Source organism: Misgurnus anguillicaudatus, chromosome 16 (assembly GCF_027580225.2).
Source record: "Misgurnus anguillicaudatus chromosome 16, ASM2758022v2, whole genome shotgun sequence".
In the NCBI taxonomy this organism is placed as follows: domain Eukaryota; kingdom Metazoa; phylum Chordata; class Actinopteri; order Cypriniformes; family Cobitidae; genus Misgurnus; species Misgurnus anguillicaudatus.
The window spans coordinates 33157501-33177074 of NC_073352.2; the positions used below are offsets into that span (position 1 = coordinate 33157501).

Sequence of the window (19574 nt, forward strand, 5' to 3'; positions counted from 1 at the left end):
TAACTTTTGTAGTCAGTAACATGCAACTGCCATAAACGCGTTTGGTGTGATCAGCCCCAAAAGGTTCATTTTTGGCACTCTGTTCCTTGAAAGGCATAGTTCACCCAAAAATTTCAATTCTGGTATCATTTACTTACCCTCAAGTTGTTTTTAACGTATACATTTCTTTATCCTGAACACAAGGGAAGATATTTGTAAATCAAGCAGCAAGCAGGGGCATCGTTGACTTCTATAGTATGACTATGAAGGTCATTAGTGCTCCAAAACGTTTGGTTACAAACGTTTGAGGGTTAGTAAAATTTGAGGGTTAGTAAATGATGGCAAACTATACCTTTAATCAGTGGCGGCTCGTGACTGCTCTTCCAAGGGGTGCAAATCAGAGTCCTGGACGGGTCCTTTTTGGAGAAGTTCAGCACCAGATCTGACCCGTCACCCGTGATAATATCAAAATTAAATCCACACCCGCTCTGACCCGTGAATATTTGGCCTGTTACCCGACTCGTACCCGCACACGCATAAATTACACACGCTAAAATCTTTACAATTAAAGTGCTTTATTTTTTATCTCGTACCTCTCTCAACATCACAACAGCATCTTGGATGGGCTAATGAAACAAGCTAAAGTTCACTTTGTTTTGCGTCATTCAAGTAGCCTACCACCTGATAACTACACAAATAGACCTATTAATAAAAAAAGACCAAGAAAAAACAACTTACCTATACTACTATACTTACCTGTGCTCCTAAGTCTTGTGTCGAAATGCTTTCTAAGAGAAGACGTTCAGCTTCCAGCTATCAACTTTATGCAACTTCTACAACGCTCGCTCCAACTAGGCTACGAGAAGAATCAACAAAGGTTGCGCACTGTCGCAGTGGTGGTGACGTGATGGGTGTGTAATGGTAATTTAGACACACAAATTTTGCACATATTTTCATTCTTGCTACCACCCGCCCGCACAAAGTTAATTATAATTATAAGTTTTAAACACTTTTATGCGGGTATCCGTGGGTACCCGCTGGTACCCAACCCGTTGCAGGACTCTGGCGCAAATTCAAAATGTGTTTTCGGAGTGTCATGTGTGTTGGTCGTGTTTTCAAAATATGTGTTTGGTGCGTCACGTTAACCATGTGCATCACGTGCCCTGCCAAAACAAGTGCCCGCTGCACACGCGTCAAAACCGCCCATGACAATAGAGACGCTCCCGTTCACAAAATACACGCAAGTCTCTTCCTTAACAGTAAACTCTGATTATGCATGAGATTATGTGAGTATCTGGCAAACGCAAGCGTCACTTTTATCATAAACCCTTTAGACGCGTCTGCAGCGGCACTTAATTTGACAAGACACGTGATGCACACAGGATCTCTCGACACGCAGAAGGCATATTTTGAAAATACGAACTACACACATGATGGGCTACATACATGTTGTGACGCACTTCGCATCATCCGCCCTCGAAAAAGAAGTCATTGGCCGCCACTGCCTTTAATGAATATCTTTTATTCATTGTGCAGGATTGATCAGAGGGTGTTACTCTAAAGAAATAAAAATATTTGTTTTTATAATAGGCCTACACATCAAAATACAACAATTTTTCCCCACCTCTCTGCAACTTTTCATTCTGTGCTCATGTGATCATGGCTACCTGGGCCATATAAGCAATGTCCAATATCAAAAATTAGTAATGTTTAATATCAAACCCCACCCTATATTATTTTCCTCTGGATATTTTGTTTAATTTAGTAATAAAGTATGGATAGCAAATGGTGCTTGCTGTTTTTTTTTGCAACTCGATGCAAACATACACGCATCTAAAAAAGTATGCACACGGACAGATTGCACACCAGTGGCGTATGGAGCTAGAAGAGTCTCAATAAAGATAAATGCACACACTACATTCACATATGCACACACAGGATTCATAAATACACACGCAGGATAAACAAATGCACACAAAATTCACAAATGCACACACAAAATTTAAGAAGCACAGAAGATTCACAAATGCACACAAAATTCAGAAATGCACACAAAATTCATAAATACACAACCAATTCAGAAATGCAAACAACATTTACAAATGCACTCAAGATCACAAATGCACAGGACAAGATTCATAAATGTATTTCTGATGCACACACAAATATATCTTGATTTACAAACTGTTTTTGGTCTGTGAACTTTACTGCATTTGTATGTGAATTTTGAGACTCCCCTGACTTGGCTCGACACACAAATGCCTTTTTTTTAAACAGGGAATGATCTGCAACCAATCAGATATCTCCCTTGTTTTAGCCAATCACAAGAACGCACCCCACGTGGGGGATTTTTTACTTATAAGCCAATCACATTACCTTTAAGCTGGTTTGCCAACCGCCAATAAAACCGAAAAAGAAGTAGTTTACACAGTGTGTGTGTGTCGAGCCAAGTCAGGGGAGGCTCAAAATTCACACACAAATGCAGTAAAGTTCACAGACCAAAAAAAGTTTGTAAATCAAGATATATTTGTGTGTGCATCAGAAATACATTTCTGAATCTTCTCCTGTGCATTTGTGAATCTTGAGTGCATTTGTGGATGTTGTTTGCATTTCTGAGTTGGTTGTGTGTTTGTGAATTTTGTGTGCATTTGTGAATTTTGTGTGCATTTCTGGATCTTCTGTGCTTCTTGGATTTTGTGTGTGCATTTGTGAATTTTGTGTGCATTTGTGTGTCCTGCGTGTGTGTTTGTGAGTCCTGTGTGTGCATATGTGAATGTAGTGTGTGCATTTATCTTTAATGAGACTCTTCTAGCTCCATAGTGGCGGCCGGTGACTTTTCTTCTGAGAGGCGCAAATTCAAATATGTGTTCGGAGTGTCGTGTGTGGCTCATCATGTCAAAATATGTGTTCAGTGCATCATGTAAACCGATGTGCATTAGTGATGTGCAGGTCGTCTCGTAACCCGCTGGTAACCTGCGGGTTGGGTTGGGGCGGGTAAAGAAATTGTAACTTTAATGCGGGGCGGGTTGGGGCGGGTCATTAAAAACAAAATTAAAAAACAGATATGTTGCGTCTAATTTCCATGCGGGTTAGAAAAAACACTGACCCGCCCATCACTAATGTGCATCATGTGTCATGTGAAAATATGTGCCTGCTGCACATGTATCCAAAGGGTTAATGATAAAAAGATGCTCACAAAATACTCGCAAGACACCCAAAACTAAACTCTGATTACGCATGAGATTATGCGAGTATCTGACAAACATGAGCATCTCTTTTATCATAAATCCCTTTGAAGTGTTTGCAGCAGGCACGTATTTTGACAAGAAGCGTAATGCACATATAGGCTTACATGACGTGCCAAACACATATTTTGACATGGCGGGCCACACACCCGACAGGCTAAATACATGGTTTGATGAGCTTCGCATCGTGCGCCCTCGATAAAGAAGTCACCGGCCGCCACTGATGCATGCATTAATGAAGTTTCTGTGTGCATTCAGTTTGGATTTACTGTGAAATTAGTCTCTAGCAAACAGCCATTGAAAGCTCAGCACTCAGCTTAATGAGTTTGAGATAAAACTCGCAGCGCTGCCCTTCTGTCTGTCAGTCTCTGACTACTATTGTATTGTTTACTGCATAGTATTTATCTACTACAGCTAGTGTAGTTTGTGAAACAATAAGATAAATATTTCTGACAAAGTGCATCGTAACTTGACCACTTTATATAAGTGAGTTGCATTATTTAACATTTTTTATCCAAAGATAAAACTTTTGGCAGCCCAAATGAATTGCATATTTCACATTTAATAATAATAATACTATAATATAACTTTTTTAGTATATAGCACCTTTAAACACCTAACTTTCGACTCAAAGTGCTGTATATAGTAAAAAATAAAAATGTACACACATAAAAACATATATATATATATTTTTTTCCTTTTAAAAAATACTTAATGTACCATTTTTGCAAATGTTTCAACTAATGCTTTATTCTCTTTAACGTTGGCAATGTTTTGCTAAATGTTTATCATGTGCTTATTGTTTAGGGATATGTAATTTAAAACATCCCTAAACCCTACAAAAGCTGTCACTGGGACAGTACCCTTTTAAAAATGTGTACTATTTAGATACAGAGATGTATACATTTGGTACTATTATGTACCTTTAATGCATTAATATGCACCCTTTAAAAAATGCAGCATGCACTGAAAAAAATGATTCATTTAAACAAAAGTTTCTTGTTTTGTTTTGTATTTCTAATGTTTTTTTGTTTTTGTTTAAATGTAGCTTAAATAAATTGACTGCGAGCACTTACCTAAAAAAAATGAGTAAATTGAATGAATAATTTTTTTTCAGTGTGAAGTTTAAACCACTCGGTTTTGAAGTCAATTCAACCTACTATTTTAAGTTTTGACTTGTGACAAGTTGACAAACAAGTTTAAATTGTTTAACTTAAGTTGTTAAGTTAAAGTAACATAAAAATATACGTTGAGTTGATATAATTTTTTTACAGTAAATAACCTTTTTGAAAGGTTACCACCCTGGTTGCAGCTTTTGTATCTTTATTTCTGACAGTGTAGTTGTGTTGCATTAAGTGAACTTCTAAAAAGATGTAAATATAAATGTATTTTTCACACATAAAGAAATCGCATACTGTAGTGTGCTGTGTGTGGACTGTACACTGCTTTCACTTCAAAATACTAGTACAGTATAACATCAATCGCTTTTAACCCCCTATGCATTGCATTCATTTTCCGGACAGTCACTTTCCCCCCGTTTCTCCGCACTCATTTCATTCACTCCTGTCTTCATCATCCTGTCCCTCCATCCATTGATCCCCCAGCATGCAGTTCTGCAGCATGCGCATGTAGAAATCACTCACGGCGTGAGCATGTCTCACAATACCATCTGAATAGGGAGTGCCTGTAAGTGGTTCAATGTCATTGATCGCTGGCTGCTTGAGTAAAGTGGAGCGGAAGCCCCGTATGCACCCCCCGCGTGACTTACGGCCTACCCCACGACCCCCCTCCCTGTTCGGAACGTGAATCATGTTCTCCGGCCTGTCCCCATCCATCCTTTGGCTCAAAGCCAAGGCTAATGGAGCTAATATCCTCCTGCATCAGGATGGACTGCGGGACGGTGGAAAATATGTGCAGTCTTTAAAAGCTTCTCTCTGGATCTATTTAAAGCCGTGAACAGATGCAGTGTCAGGCCAGCGTAGCACCTGATCAACATTATTGTCGTGCAGGAATGATCGGATAAACTCATCATTCCCTACCCTCGTGGAAAAAGACATGCTGTTACGGTGTACACACAAATACACACAGTATGGGGATATGAATTTCAAGATAAAAAAAATTCAGTATGTGTGTTAACTAAGGTTCACTTTTTGCAATGCTTTATGAATTGAGCTACAGGAACAGTAGCTGTGTTTCCATTAAAGATTTGCGCAAAAACTTAGCGTTATTTTTTATATGTCGACAACAAACGATTGTGAAGTGACATCGTTTCCATTAACCGATGTTATGCGACTAAAACTGAATTTTGTTATCTGGCGATAAGTCATTCAAAAACCATGGTGACAGGTGTATTCAATGTCATACGACGCCAGTGTTGGGTGTAACTAGTTACTAAGTAATTAGGTACTGTAATTTACTTACTTTTTCCTTGAAAAAGTAAAGTAAGGGATTACTCTTATTTTTACAGTAATTTAATTACAGTTACTTTTGATGTAATTGAACTAAATACTGTGTATAGACTGTAGATCAATTAAATATTATACAATAGTGCATTTTACATCAAAATTTTAAATCTAAGGTTAAAATAATTTTTTTTGTATGCAATCAAGTTGAGTTTAATACTAGCACTAGTATTACTCAGTTAGATTAACTTACTTTTCTTGGAACAGGTAACATATTTGGGTGATTCTCACGAAAACTTGTTTTTAAAAATGTCAAGCATGAAAATGTAAAAATTGCTTAAATTTACTTTTTTTCCCACCAGACATTGAAAAACAAAGTCTGGAGTAAATGGGAACATTAATTTAAAAACTTTTACTTATCATTTAACACTTTTTGTAACATAATTTAAAAAATTAGTCCTAAAAAATCTCATTACCGCAACAGTCAGAAAACATCAACACTGACATATTTTCAAAATGACATGACAAACCTGAAAGAACATAATTTGGAGATTCTGCACATGCATTTAAAATCAAACTATTATGCTTCTATTAATTAAATTAACATTTAATGAGCATCTATTGCGGTAATGATAATCAAAATGTCGTGTAAGCATTCTGACGACGACAATATTTCAAATTAACTGTAAAAAAAATGATCTTACCTGGTAGCCATCTTGAAGTAACTGGTCCATGTGCTTGATCACTCAAAATCAAACTTTATTAAAATTCTGTATGTGTGCTTAAACTGTTCTCAAAAAGTGTTGCGGAGGATGAGAACATCAGGCATGGACACATAATTTTCCTAATTTTTCTTCATTATTGTTATACATGAATATTCAGTAAATATTTTTTCTGTCATCTAAAGTAGTCTAGCAAAACATCTATTTATTTTTTTTCTTAATATTTTTGTGTTAATTTGATTAAATTACAACATAACGCATGTTCAAGCACAGCTGGACACATTGCGGTAATGAGAATTTCAGCAGAAAATGAGATAAAATGTACAATTATAAATTCTTATGTTGAAATCACACATTGTGCAATGTAGAACACAGTATTGTGTTAATTCTGATGCTTTTTAATGTTACTATATTACACATTTTAAAGCTAAAATCATTAGTGCCGTGGTGTTTCAATGGTTTCGTGAGAATCACCCATTTATGGTTTGTTGTTGTTTTTTTATTCCTTGAGATAAGGGCATGAAAAGTTTATTCAATCAACGCGCCCGCTCAGTTTCGTTTTGGGCAGCTTTAAAGATAAAGTTCACCCAAAAATTAAAAACTAATGTCATTCATGACTCATGTCGTTCCAAACCTGTAAGACCTCCGTTCATCTTCAGAACACAGTTTAAGATGTTTTATATTTAGTCTGAGAGTTTGTTGACCGTTCATTGAAAATCTATGTACGGTATACTGTCCATGTCCAGAAAGGTAATAAAAACATCATCAAAGTGAGTCAGAATGTGTTAAAGCATCAAAAATACATTTTGGTCCAAAAATAACAAAAATTACGACTTTAATCAGCATTGTCGTCTGTTGTGAAGCGCATGCTAGAGACTAAAGTCACGTGACTGCAGTGACGCGGCTGACGTGTTATCTGGTGCGCCCCAGCTGTTTTTTTTGTGCGCCTGGACTTTGTTCACAGTCTGAAGGAGACGTGCGCTGTAAGTCTGAAAAAAAAACTTTGCAAAGATGTCTAAGGATAACACGTCATCATAACGTGACAGACGCAACGTAACGCAGAAGAGAAGACAATGCTGAATAAAGTGGTTATTTTTGGACCAAAATGTATTTTTGATGCTTCAACACATCATGTTTATTGGCTGACAACATTTGCCACCCAATGGCACACACACATTCACTGCGCTGAATACGACATATTGTACGATGTCATTCTCATGTTCTTCATTTCAAGAATGAATGGGTGACCTTAAGTGACACAAGGCTATTGTGAACTCTGAGACGTCCCTCAGTGCACAGTTTATTCCCCTTTGTCTCTCTCTCTCTGTCTCTCTTTCTCTCTCTATCCCCTCGTTCTGGTTTTGTGTGTTAATGAGTTAATGAGCTTGTTAAGAAATGGCAGAGCTCAGGTGGTAATTCTCTCCTGTTGAAGATCTCATTGCCCACTGAGATCTTTTTGATGTTTGTATAGTCATGATCTGCACACACACACACACACACACAATTGCAGAGCTACTGTACATCCATGCATATTACATTAGACAGAAAGACTAATCATTGAGATAAATATGATGAAGATAGCGCGGTTTCCTGTTGGTACAAGCGATCCACCATTTCCTGTTTACTAATCATGCACTTAATTCTGGGAAAGTCTGATGTGAGATTCTGACCGAGGGTGTTTTGTTGTTCCATAAAGATGTGAGGAAAAATAATATTGTTAGCATTAGCCTTGCAGGTATTAGACAGATGTTTCCTATCCAGAGGTGTATATGCCCCATAATCGAAAACCTTCAATGTTTATAGAGTGATTAATGAAAACATGTACAGTGATTTCATACCAAAACTACACTTGCGCCTAAAAATATAACAATTTAAACCATGCTATTCAATTTTATTTTTAAGCTATGTAAAATCTAATTTGGGAAGTCATTGTTGCATTATATTTCCTTAAACATGATGATTATGAGTCACTTTTCATCACTGAATGTCGCCATGTTTGCAGAAAGTCCTCTTTGGTCCTGTCCCAAATGGCACACTCCGGACTTGTGGTCCTCCTCAGAGTCCACACTTTGATGACATCACGTAGTCCAGACTTTAGGGACCCTTAATGCGAGTCCACGTGGGTGCAACTGAGTTGTATTTTGGGACAGACTCGAGCGTCACACCGGAAATAGGTAAAGAAGTTGCCCGTCAGTGTGAGCTCCTCCCTTCCGTCGTCTGATTGGTCTGATTGCTCTTTCGCAAGGACCTCTGGGTTGGTAAAGTGCGCGAAGCCTGCTGCAGTGCGGGCTTCGCTGAAGACCGCATCAAGGGGGCAAAGGAGGCGCTGATAAGCACACTTCAAAGCGTAAAAATGACAGATGGGACACCCTACGGACTCGTAGACTAAGCGAGAACGCGCAATTTAAGGCCACAAGACCAAAAGTCCACATGAAGTGCACCATTTGGGACAGGGCCTTTGTTGGATTTTGTACAAGTTAAAATGCGACATTGATGTGACCTTCAGCTGGAGTTAAAAGTGTCATTTATTTATTATGCAAATGAATGAGATATTAGGTAGATGCATTGTGCTTATCCAATGAAACAAAAGAAACAATACATGCCGGGTCGTCTCATCTCTAAATTCAATACCAATGCATTTTTTAGTTTAATGTAATTTTCTGCATGCGCTAAGCACGATTTGCTGTTATGTGCAGTTTAAAGTGTAAGCATCAGATGAAATGTGCATCTCAGACTTTTACAGAGCTAGAACCGTTTGTTGGCACACTTTGACGTCACTAATTAGTACACAGGGGGACAGAAATGCATAGGTTTGGGACTAATGCTAATGCTAATTTTGTATACAGTAAGTGACGACATATGTTGTGAAAATAATAGGATGATTAAAATTGGTGTAAGCCATACAGTCTGATTGGATGTCAGGATGTTGACCCAGAAATATATATGGACCGCGATGACATGAACACACACAGGCATCACTCCCACAAACCAGCACCATCCGTCTCCAGGTCAATATTTAAGAGGGCAGGACATTCAATGTCATATTAATCTCGCTCTCTTTCGCTCTCTCTCTCTCTCGCTTGCTTGCTCTATATCTTTCTCACTCACTTGCTCTCTCTCTCTCTCTCTCTCTCTCTCTTTCTCTCTCTCTTACTCTATCTTGTTTATTGGCTACTGTTTTTGTGCTGTGTTTACCTACTCACATCCTGAGATAATTGGGTCTCTTTAATTTGAAGGATGCTATTCATTTGATTACAGTTTTTCCTTCCTAATCCACTGATCAATTTCTTTATTCTTTATGGATGTAAATGCAATATTTTGTATATGTGACCCTGGACCACAAAACCCATCTTAAGTCGCACGGGTATGTATCAATAACCAACAATACATTGTATGGGTCAAAATTCTCAATTTAATTAAGGATATTAAGTAAAAATCATGAAGATATTTTGTAAATTTCCTACTGTAAATATATCAAAAATGTATTTATCATTAGTAATTAGTAAATCATTCATTCAATTTACTCATTTTTTAAGGTAAGTGGTTGCAATCAATTTATTTAAGCTATATTTAAACAAAAGTGTTTTGTTTTGTTTTGTTTTTCAATTTTTTTTTTTAAATGTAGCCTAAATAAATTGATTGCAACCACTTACCTTAAAAATTTAGTAAATTGAATGAATATTTTTTTTCAGTGTAAAGACTTCATGTGGACAACTTCGAAGGCGATTTTTTTTCCTCGCCTTTAACCCTCAGTTTCCAGATTTTCAAATAGTTGTATCTCGGTTGGGATCATTTAGAGCCCTTTGAAGCTACATTGAAACATCTAATTTTTTATTGTATTGAAACTGTAAACCGTTGATCACTAAAGTCCACTATATGGAGAAAAATTCTGGAATAGGCTATTTTTCAACAAAAAAAATCTTTTTTTTATTTTCGACTGAGGAATCCTAACAAACCATATACATCAATGGAAATTCAATTGACCCTTATGACTTATGTTTTGTGGTCCGGGGTCAAACATTTTCTTTATCCCTTAATTTCTTTGTTGCTCTTTTACTCTCTAGTATTTTATATGCGTGATTATATATGCGTGGAAGCATGCTTAACTTTAACTCTTTCACCGTCAGCATTTTTTTTTTAAGTTGCCACCCAGTTTTAGTTTACTGGCTTCCAGAAAAATTATCTTCTTTAAATAAACATAAAATATATCAAATAAAAGAACGGACGTTCCGCTTTAAAAAAAAGTTTTATCCTACCTTCATTTGTTCTCTTATCACCTCTCAAAATTTCAGCTAAAAGCAGATATAATTCCATTTTTGTAAATAACAGATTCAGAGCGATGAACAGTACTACATGGTGCCGATACTAAATTTGCAGATCTCGTGAACTGATCTTTCTGTTTACTTTTGTCTTTACAGGGATCCTGAATGCGGCTGCAATTAGAGAACATTTTTTACGTAGTGCGAGCATTTTTATAACCCGTTGCTCATGTGCGACATGCAGATTTGTATTTCTCTCTTTGCCTTTATAGAAATAAGTGTATTTTCTATGAGAACGCGCTCCGGTCAACAGTGCGACGCGTCTTCACATCCCCATCAAACAGTGTATACAACACACATCCATTGCAGACAATTGCATCCTCATGCCAAAAGTTTATTATTTGCATGCGTTTTAAAGTTTTGACCGCTTAAAGTTTCATTTTCCTCACAGCTGCGTACACCCGCCGCCCGCACACACAGCAGCCTGTCATCAGTGCACGTGAACAGGGTGATCTCTCTCACGTCTTAAAGCTGCAGTAACCTAATTCATCTCTCAATAAAATCACTCTCTGCTCTTGTTTAAAGAACTGTTGTACTTCATACAAATGCGTGTATATTTAATTCACATAGTAAAGACTGTGAAGTGTTTCACTTTCATTACTTTTAAGAGACATGAACCTTTTAGAGAGATATTAAATATCTTTTTGCAGAAGGAATATTCGTTGTGCTTATTTATTTTATTCTCTGTTAACATAATAATATACCTAATTACTGCAAGTAATATAACAACGGAAACATTTGTTGTATTACTTTATCTAGAAAAAAAATGTTAACAGTTACAGTCATCAAAGAGCTTGCATATCAGCTTATAAAATATCGGTATCGGTATCGGCCGATCACAAAGATAACTAAACGGTATCGGCTGCAAAAATCCTGATCGGAGCATCCTTACACATTTGTACAAAAATTGTGAAAACTGAATGCAGTATTGTATTCCACAATGCCTTGACCTGGTCTAATATCAGTGTGACTCTTTATTTGTTCGGACTGTCAGAAGGCTAAGACATTTTACTGTTTTTTTATGATAATTAAATTTTTGTGCAACCCACTTCTGTATTGTGCACACTTGAACACAATCTTTGTCAGTTTGTTAGAAAACAGTATTTATGCAGTATACAAAAAAACGGAGTACTATACACAGCCCAGTATGCAGTACTTTAGTATTCCTCTCACTGGCTGGCTGTTTGCCAGGGCAGACGTTTAAATCGCAGTTTGCCCATCTCTATTGTACTGTATGTCTGCAGAGGTTCAGATGTGATGTGCTTGAGTCTGCAGTGCACAGCTTGACTCTCCGTGAGTCTGACAGACTGCAGAAAATCCAAACCTTCCATGTGGCTGCAAGCCAGTGATGTCTGCGTGAACATCTTCCCATCTGCCATGTGTATTGGCAGCGTGTGTCTCACTTTGGTTTATATACACAACGATACAGTGACTTTTGCGTGTGTGTGTGTGTGCTGTATCACACCATATTGGAGTTATATTTTTAATCCAGGTACAGAAAACAGTATGTGTTTACTCTGAAGTGTAATGCAATAATGCATGTTTATTAAGTCATTCTGGGTAAAATAAATGTAAGATACAAAAATCTTGCGATGTGATACATATCACGGTACGATGCAATTTGTTGCGATACTGTAACACGGATCAATTTATTGGGGTAGTTCCTATTTAGGAATATAATGGGATATAATTTTAGGAATACTGTCATTAAGAACACACCTCCATATGCAAACCTCAAAAAAATTGTAAACTCTGCCATGAATCTTGTATGATTTTTGTGTTTAAAATGTCAGACAGTCTGCAGTTTTAGTTGCAGTTTGTACTACAGTAAGTGTACTAGTATGCAAATGTTCCAAAACGGAACAGTGTGGGAAATTAGGATATTGACTAAACTTTTAAGTCTTTCACCTTTATTTAGAAAGGACCATGAAGAATGACTGGAGACTTTTTTTACAGTTAGGTCCATAAATGTTTGGACAGAGGCACATTTGGTGTTATTTTAGCTGTTTACCAAAATGTTTTCCAGTTACAGTCATATTATGAATATTGGCTTACACACTCTTAGCTTTATTATGAGGGTATACACATCCATATTGGTTGAAGGATTTAGGAATTACAGCCGTTTAATATGTAGCTTCTCTTTTTAAAGGGGTCCAAAGTAATGGGACAGTTGACTTAAAAGCTATTTTATGGACAGGTATTGTCTATTTGTTAAATCATTTCTTCATGAATGACAGATGTTAAAGGTCTGGAGTTGATTTTAAGTGTGACAATTGCATTTGAAAGCTGTGGCTGTGAACCCAAATCATTCAGATCAGGGAGATCTCCATGCAAGTGATACAGACCATATTTAGGTTTCAAAAACACAACAAATCCATCAGAGAGATAACAGGGACATTAAGAGTGCCCACATCAAAATTTTGTTACATTCTGACTAAAAACAAGACACTGGTTAGCTCAGCAACATACAAATCTGTATGTCTATGTAGACCGTTTTATCGGACGCACGTTACGCGATACGCGTCTGGTCCGAACTTCACTTCCGGTTTAATTTTTTTAATGGTCTGACTAGTTGCTAAACTAAACTCTTGTACAAATACCTCGTCGAAAAATAACAATTGTTTTGGTTTCTTAGGTAATCTAGGTGTTTATTTTGCTTGTTATATATATATATATATAAGTATACTATTATATATTTATTACACGGCTCTCTGGAATACTTGATTCTGATTGGTCAGTTGAGACATTTGCAGGTTCGTTCTTTTCAAATAATAACCGCTCCAAAGTAATAACGCATAGCCGGTACTACTTTAACGATTTAAATCGCTCCGCGCCAATAAAGATTACTGTTTGGCGCCATCTTGTGACAAACACACGACAAGACACAGAGAGCTTATTGCACTTGACAAAATAGAGCATGACAGCTACGAAGCCAACACACAAAAAAAATACAGAATGGGCATTAAAACTTCTCAAAGACTGGCTAAAAGAGAAAAAAATGGAGACAGACAAGTTTGAAGCAGAGGATCTTAAGGTATTATGATCATTTTATGCATCTGTGCAAAGTTTCACGGAAGGATAAGAATGTTAATTTAAAACAAATAAACCAATAAAATGTTTCAAATTCATATTCATGTCCATTTTTTTTCTTATGTGGCAAGTAGCCGTGTAATAAGCGGGATAATCTAGAGGCAGCCGGTAGTTATCGGGTAAATAAGCCCCTTCAGTGTGATACAAGACCCTCCGCTTCGCGTCGGGTCCTGATCACACTGTCGGGGCTTATTTCCCGATAACTACCGGCTGCCTCTACATTATCCCTTACATATAAGTATACTATTATAAGTACTTTGTTGTTATTTATTCTTATCGGAGTTTACTGGAAGTTTCGTGTTGACCACGAATGCCGCTTGTTTATGTTGTTACTGCTGAAACCGTCTATAGAATAACAGTGGTGGATGATCGCATTATCCTCTCCATGATAAAGAAAACCCCCCTTAAAGGGCACCTATTGTCCGATTTACGTTTTTACATTTCCTTTGGCATATAAGTGTGTGTTAGTACATGTTAACGATATACAAATTGTACAAACAATGATGCGAGTTATCGTCTCCAACGTAAATCTCTTTTCTTGGACTACAACGAACACACGGATTGTAGGCAACAGTTTACTTCCTGGGATTGGTGATGTAGACAAAACCAACATTGTAGCCCTATTCATACAGACCTTTGGTCCCAGAAAATACCCGTAAAATTGCCAAAAAAGTTTTTGAATGCAAACACGTCCCGTAAATCTTCTGAGATTGTTGCCGGAAAGAGGACCTAGTAAGATACACAGAAAACCCTCTGTGTGAACAAGAAGCCGAAACAATGCCATAAGGACGTGTCGTAGTGAGGATGCGCGCATCATCACAACAAAAGTTATGGTTCAGCTTTTTAAAACGAGAGATGCATATCAACATTCACAACGAGAAATGTCGCAAACTATATTGAAGCAGTTATCAGGAAATGATAAATGACATGCATAAACAATTACGCACGTGTGAATGAACAAAAAAATCAAACGATCCAGGATGCATTTTCTGTGTATTTTCCGGAATGTCTTTGTGAAAAGGGCTTCTTATAATTCCTTCCACTTCGGACTCATAGCATGTAAGTTAACTCCTGTTAGCAACCGAATCTTTCAAACATGGTAAGGAGCGTCACTTTCCGGCTGACGTCAGAGGTATTCAGGCCAATCACAACGTACAGATTAGCTGGCCAATCAGGGACACAGAGCTTTTCAAGTCTGTGCGTTTCAGGAAGAGAGCGAAATCTGGAGCAACAAAAATTTACAGTATGTGGAAAATAATGTGTTTTTTTTTAACCATAAACCACCCGAATACATGGTATTATACCAAATAATGTTGTTTTTAGCAATGAAATGGGTGCTCTTTAAATTGTATGCCACTTATTGTATATAATGAAACATGCAAAGGGCTGATGTGAAAGGAATGGTACATACAGTAAGTACAATTTGAAGCATACTGAATTACATGATATTATACTATAAATAGAGTAAGCACTGTATACTGCAGAGTACTGAATGTAGTAGGCGCTACACTAGCATTTCATTGTGAACACAGCCATTGATACTTTTTCTGCATTGTCACAACGTGAGATGCTCATCTCGTTTTCTCTGTCTTTGTGTTTCTATAGTAACCACCACATTGTCTCCAGGCTCGAGTCACGCCAGGAAGTGCAATGATACAGAGAAAACCTACTGCGTTAACGGAGGAGACTGTTATTTCATACATGGTATAAATCAGTTGTCCTGCAAGTAAGTTACACGCACTCATACCACACTTTTATTTTATTTTAACCTGCAAAAAATCCACACAATTTCATATTTTGTTTTTCTGTTATTTGTACAGTTTGACATGCACCTTGTTCCAAATGATACCTTTAATAAATATGTTTTACTATGTTTGATCTTTGTGCGGTTTATAGATAAGTTAAGAAAATTTTAAGGAAATATCTTCCTATAGCATCTGCTCACTCTTTCTGTGATGTCACTTTGCTTTTGTCCTTAATGGTTTCTTTTATAGTTCATGTTCGCTATTGCCTACTTGCATGATACATTTACATTTATAAGCTCTTTTGGGTTTTATCACTTTGACCTTTTTTTAGGTGACATGGTTTAGTAGAGGTCAGAAATAAGTGACTTCACTGTAAATCCAAATGCTTAAAGTAATTAAATAGTTTAATTACTTGAAAATTCATTTTATGTAACTCAAACTATTTGCAGATAAGGCACACACAAAATTGGACAAAGTTCAGAATTTAGGAATGGCTTCCTTTCTGACAACAAAGCATGATGTCAATAGTCTTTGCATGTAACATAACATATCAAACAAATCTTGCACACAACCAATAAAAACATTAGTTTAGCTAATTGTAGAATAGACACGTTTGTACTGAGAAATAAAGTGCAATAATGAAAAATATCAGGATGCAGAATTAAATTTCAGTAAACAAGAGGTTTATCCCTTAAGAGGACAACTGCCTTTTTTTGTGAAACATTTAAACATTTGTTTCTCAAACATAGTGGGTTTACACTATGATTTTTGCCAAAAAAGGAAATTAGAGACTCCTTGAAATGTAATTGAATAGTCCAGAGAGAGCTCAAGTAAATGATGGGCTGGCCGAGGGTCTGTGAGGGGCGTACAGGCTCTACTGTCTCTTCAATCAACCCTGTCAATGTATACTGCCGATATCAATAGATATGCTTTGTAGTCCCCCCCCCACGCGACAAGAGACACAATGCTTTGTCCTTATCAGCCATTTTGGCAAGGACAGTTCAGATTTACTGCGTCTACTCCAATTTTTTAAAGGAAGAGAAACAAAGCCATTAAAGCTGTTTAAAGATCAAACCCTTCGGGGAGACGTCATCCTTTAAACTCTGACTTGTCGAGTCAATCTTTTTAATTTACCGAACAGAGCGTTTGAAAGGGTTAATGTCCCTTAGGGAAACACTGACTGGCTTGGAAATAGTATGGGCTGTTTTCGGCTTTCCAGACACAATGATTTAGTTAGAGGATTGAGATGACGTTTATCATTCACGTCATTGAATCTTCTGTATATGTAGTTTTCATCATGGTTGAATTGAATAATAAATGTACGACAATACCCTGTGTTGGTAAGGACTTTATTATATTCTTAACTACATTTATAAATTCTAACAGTGAAATACTAAGAATGCTATCAATATTTGATAATCATACGTGTATAAAAAGCATCAGAAGTCAGTGTTTGTCTCTATTCAGATTGTTATGTGTATTACTGAGCGAATTAAATAAACTCTGATGACAATAAATGACATGACCTTTTTTTTCCGTAAAACCACATTTTTTTATTATTGCTTCAAAAACATTTAACAAAAGAGACAGAATACACAAAAACCTCTACAGGAATGAAAACAACAAGTTTCACAAATAAAATACGATAACAGAAAGATAAATACACTGAAAAAAAATGATTCATTGAATTTACTCAATTTTTTTATGGTAAGTGGTTGCAATCAATTTATTTAAGCTACATTTAAACAAAAAAGATTAGTAAAGTAAAATAAAATATAAAACTTTTGTTTAAATGTAGCTTAAATAAATTGATTGCAACGACTTACCTTAAAAAAATTATTAAATTCAATGAATTTTTTTCAGTGCAAGTACAATAAAAAAATAAAAATCAAAGAAATAAAAATATATATTAAAAAATTAACAAGTTAACATAGGAAAACATTATGCATCGGTAATACAGAAAAAGTCATCATAATATTTCAAAAATCTTTCGTTTTTCTTGTTTTTAACAAATTTAAGGGATTTTAGAAATGTTTCAATTTCGATTAGGAAATGTGGAAAGTTAAGCTGCAATTTAAAGAATTTTTGTTTGTGAATACATTTTTTTACAAATAAAATAAAAAACAATCTAATTAATTGGAATATTAGATGTGCCTTCATACACTGAAAAAAAAAGGATTCATTGAATTTAATCAATTTTTTTAAGGTAAGTGGTTGCAATCAATTTATTTAAGCTACATTTAAACAAAAAAGATTAGTAACGTAAAATAAAATATAAAACTTTTGTTTAAATGTAGCTTGAAGGGATTGATTGCAACCACTTACCTTAAAGGATTGATTAGGTTCAATGAATCATTTTTTTCAGTGTAGTAGCAAATTATTTCTTTTAACTGGAAGGATTTGGAAGAATCAAGGTGTTTACTTAAATGAGAATTTAAATTTTTCCAAAAATGTTGAGTTTTGTCACAATGAAAAAATAAATGGGTCAGTGTTTCTTCTTCATTTCCACAAAATGAGCAAGAGTTGTCAACAATAAATGACATGACCTCTTTCCTAGGTTATGGGCCCTGTGATATCACAGTGATGACATCATCAGATGAGCTCTGTGTTGTTCTAACTGCATGTCTCTCTCGTCTCTCTCTCTTCCTCATGTTTCTGTCTCCTCCCTCTTGTTTCCCTTCATCAGGTGTCCAAATGACTTTACCGGTGAACGCTGTCAAACCTCCGTTATGGCCGGTTTTTACAGTATGTTCATTTCTACTTCCTGTCTGTCTGTCTTTAGACAGCTGCATGTTGCCTATGACATTTTTGTGTGCATGTACTGCATGCACAGTGTCTGCCTCCGTTTGTCTATTGGATTGAAATGATAGAAATTCATGGATTTTTTTTGCTTAAAATGATATTAAATGCAAATGAAATCAAGAATAGTGCATTTGAAGAGAGTAACCAGGACAAACGAAACAGAAAAGCTAGATTAGGTTCACATAGATCAGAGCTACTTCGATTTAATGAGATATAGTGTTAATAAAGAGTAAGGTGTGAACTTATTCCAGCAGACATATTAATTATATGCTTGATAGGGACTCGTTTATTACATTTAAATGATCCTCTGGGTTCAATGTAAGCGGCGTGCTGTCAATTTCCACAGAAAATAATTTCGATTTGTCACCCAGTTTATAAATACAAGTGAAATGTATTCGCAGTAATGCACTTATGATGAAAGCCTACGGGTCAAACACGACTCCTTTATATGTAAATTTGATTCATTACGGATTGTGCTACGTTCACAAACCTCCATGATCTTCGCACGGCACAATGTAAGCGAACATTTATATTTAAAAAAAAAAATGTTTAAGGGAACTTTCTACTGATCATGGCAGCAATAGTTGTTGCCAGGCGTAAACATTTTTAGTGCCTGTGTGTGAGACTAAGAATATTATTGTTTAAATAAAATTTCTAGGCATATTACAGGCTTTTATTTAAAAATTTGTGCAGTGTTTACTGTGCTGTATTAGATTATTTTCTGTGGTCATCGCGAGCAATGCAACAGTTGATGTTAAAGGCATAGTTCACCCGAAAATGAAAATTCTCAACCTCATGTTGCATAAACCAGTTTGAGTTTTTTTATTCAGTTTAACACAAAATAAGCTATTTTGAGGAATGTTTGTAACCAATGGGACTCTTGAAAATGATCTCAAGAGGCTATTCTTGCAATAAATTCAAGCAGGGGCACCATTCATTTCCAATATTATTTTTTTCTATAGAAGTCAATGGTGCTCCAGATGTTACAAACATTCTTCAAAATATCTTCCTTTGCGTTCAGCAGAACAAAGAAATTTTTACAGGTTTGAAACAACTTGAGAGTGAATAAATGATGACAGCATTTTAATTTTTAAGTGAACTATCCCTTTAAAAGTGCTGTTTTGAACCCAATATATTTCTTTAGATAATTGTTAAATGCTATTTTTCTTACAATTTGCAATGTTTGAGCTCGAAGCATGATGCATGAACCTTAATCTCTAAGTACCACTGTTTTGGTGGTAGATTTCTAAAAAATGTCTTTAATATGACG

The 19574-nt window shown here is 36.1% G+C and overlaps 1 protein-coding gene across 5 annotated transcripts in view; it reads left to right on the plus strand.

The window, feature by feature from the left end:
• nrg2b (neuregulin 2b) overlaps positions 1–19574 on the plus strand; it is a 97436-nt gene that overhangs the window by 60033 nt on the left and 17829 nt on the right. For all 5 annotated transcript variants that reach the window (XM_055177715.2, XM_055177712.2, XM_055177713.2 and 2 more), the window contains exons 4-5: positions 15363–15483; positions 18189–18247. In XM_055177715.2, the coding sequence (XP_055033690.2) occupies positions 15363–15483; positions 18189–18247 (180 nt within the window). The remainder of the gene's footprint in view (positions 1–15362; positions 15484–18188; positions 18248–19574) is intronic.